The 2,500-nt window shown below is 39.3% G+C and overlaps 1 protein-coding gene across 1 annotated transcript in view; it reads left to right on the forward strand.

The window, feature by feature from the left end:
• LOC113821674 (beta-1,3-galactosyltransferase 1) overlaps nucleotides 1–2,500 on the forward strand; it is a 16,893-nt gene that overhangs the window by 11,006 nt on the left and 3,387 nt on the right. The window contains exons 2-3 of the mRNA XM_027374187.2: nucleotides 1,094–1,218; nucleotides 1,919–2,103. Of these exons, the coding sequence (XP_027229988.2) occupies nucleotides 1,094–1,218; nucleotides 1,919–2,103 (310 nt within the window). The remainder of the gene's footprint in view (nucleotides 1–1,093; nucleotides 1,219–1,918; nucleotides 2,104–2,500) is intronic.

The following is a 2,500-nucleotide window of genomic DNA, read 5'->3' on the forward strand; positions in this document are numbered from 1 at the left end:
ACCTCATAGTACAATAACATTGAAACACATTGAAACGGGAGTGAATTATTTACTTCTATATTCTACAGATTGTATTTTTTGCATAACTAATATTTTAGCACATTCATCTTACCCATTGTTAGCCAGAGTGGCAAATGAAGAGCAACACTAAAACCTTAAAGATAGATAATTAAATCAAAATAACGGAGAAAGAGCGTACTAAGAGAAATAGGGATGACAGACAGCAGAGAAGCCGTCTTGTCTCCGACTGGACAGCATGACAGTATGACAAGCAGGAGAAAGGAGAAAAGCGGAAAGTTTGGCCAGATGGTTCTCTTTCACACGTACAAGGTAGACCATCCAGGAGTCTACTCATGGATCCTCATTCCTTAATACTCACTAGTCACTACTATTTTATTTTTTAACAGTCACCCCAATTTACGCTAATTACGACCCATCGCTATCCCATTACGCACAAACTCTTAATTAAATTATGGATATTATTTTCGTATAGTGGAAAAATATTTGCTGCGGCTTTCATAACAATGTTCCCTCTGCACCCTCTACCCTGTATTAGTATCAATTTCAAATTTGCTTTGTGTTTTTACGCATGCAAAAATAAGCTCTCATTCAACCAAATTATATCGTATATCAATTTCCATATTTTCAGCAATTCCTGCTAAATATTAAATGTTGGATGCACCGTCATATAAGTATATGTAGTGCGCGTATTTATCTGTATATGCCTGGGAGGGAGGGAGGGAGGAGGGAGGGAGGGAGGGAGGGAGGGAGGGAGGGAGGGAGGGAGGGAGGGAGGGAGGGAGAGAGAGAGAGAGAGAGAGAGAGAGAGAGAGAGAGAGAGAGAGAGTGAGAGAGAGAGAGAGGGAGAGAGAGAGAGAGAGAGAGAGAGAGAGAGAGAGAGAGAGAGAGAGAGAGAGAGAGAGAGAGAGAGAGAGAGAGAGAGAGAGAGAGAGAGAGAGAGAGACAGAGAGAGAGAAAAAAAGAAAGAGAAAGAGAGAAAGAGAGCCACTAAACAACATACAGGCCGTCTATCACTTATCCTCAGCATATCATAGTTCATCACCACTAATTATCTTTTTTTTTTTCTCCTCAGTCAACGCGTTCCCTAACTGGTCTCGAAGACTGCGTTTAGCCCGGGTGTTGCCTTTCGTGTTCATCGCTGTGTGTCTGGCGATCTACCTGGCAGATGGCACGACGAAGATATTCAGCAGATCCAGTGTAAGGCAGTGCTTTAAGCTCGTTCGGATTTCCTTATTACGAGGAGGACGAATTTGTTTGGATTTCAAGTCCTCTTTTAACTACTATTTGTAGACTTTGGAATAGATTGCCTTCAGAGATTGTAACTTCTCCGATTCTTGATAAGTTTAAAAGATAGTTAACATGTTTTTCTTACGTAAATAACTGACTTTCTCTTCATTCATTCTTACTTTCTTTTCTGCACTAATACCTTTGGTGATATAAATCGCGATTTTTTTCAGTATGGTTCTTTATATAGGTTACAATAATAATAATGATAATGATAATAAATAAAAAAAACAAAGCACATACAAGGAATATTTATGGTCTGCAATAAGGAATTAATTTTGAATATACTATATATCTACCTGTGAATATTCTGAGGTGTATATCAATGCCAAGAATAATTAGAGCAGGGGTGTCAAACTCATTGCCCGCAAGTCAAATGAGGCCCTTGTGATATAGATTTACCGCAGTAACAAGAATTATGTGGAATTATAATCCATGCAAGAAAGTAAAATATGAAGAGGCTGAAATTTATAGTTAACCTATATTCTGTAGTAGTGATAGTTTCATTTATATTACAATTGCTACCAATACTCTAAGGGTTTTGAGTTTGACAATCCCGGATTTAAACTGAAGTTCCAGAAGAACAAAATACAATGTTGTTGTTTTTTTACAGTACAGCTCAAATGTCCCGCTACAGTGTGCGATCTACGGTATTAAAGAAAGGGATACAGAGGGCCTTACGGAGCTAAGCACGACCAACGGAACCATTATACTTGATACGAGTAGAGCCGAGGACGTGAGCGGGGCGAAGGCGACGGAGAGGAACCCGGACAGAGATCCTCAAGAGTTTCCTTTCTGGTGAGAAATCGGTTTGTGTTCCTGTGCCGTTTCTTCCTGTGGTATTATCGCTCGCAGAAGACGTTTCTTTTAATAAAAGAGGAGTTATTTAATATTGTGAATAAAGGTGCTGACACACTAGCACTTTTTCCGTTATTTTTTTTACAATTTCCTGAAATTTTGTCCATTTTTGAGAGAATTGTCGATTTTCCAGTCAGACGATAATGATCGTTTTCGTCTGAAAACCATAACGTCAACTTTTTCAGCCAAACATAGTCAAATCGAGAGTTATATTCGAGAATGTTTGTATATATGTTAAATATTGTCAAAGAAATGACGGAAAAAGTGCGTGTGACAGCACCTTAAGACTCGCTCTGGGAATGGCTGGGAAAGAGGGCCGCCAGGTAGGCCTATCCTG

The sequence above is a fragment of the Penaeus vannamei genome, chromosome 18 (assembly GCF_042767895.1).
Source record: "Penaeus vannamei isolate JL-2024 chromosome 18, ASM4276789v1, whole genome shotgun sequence".
NCBI classification, from domain to species: Eukaryota; Metazoa; Arthropoda; class Malacostraca; order Decapoda; family Penaeidae; genus Penaeus; species Penaeus vannamei.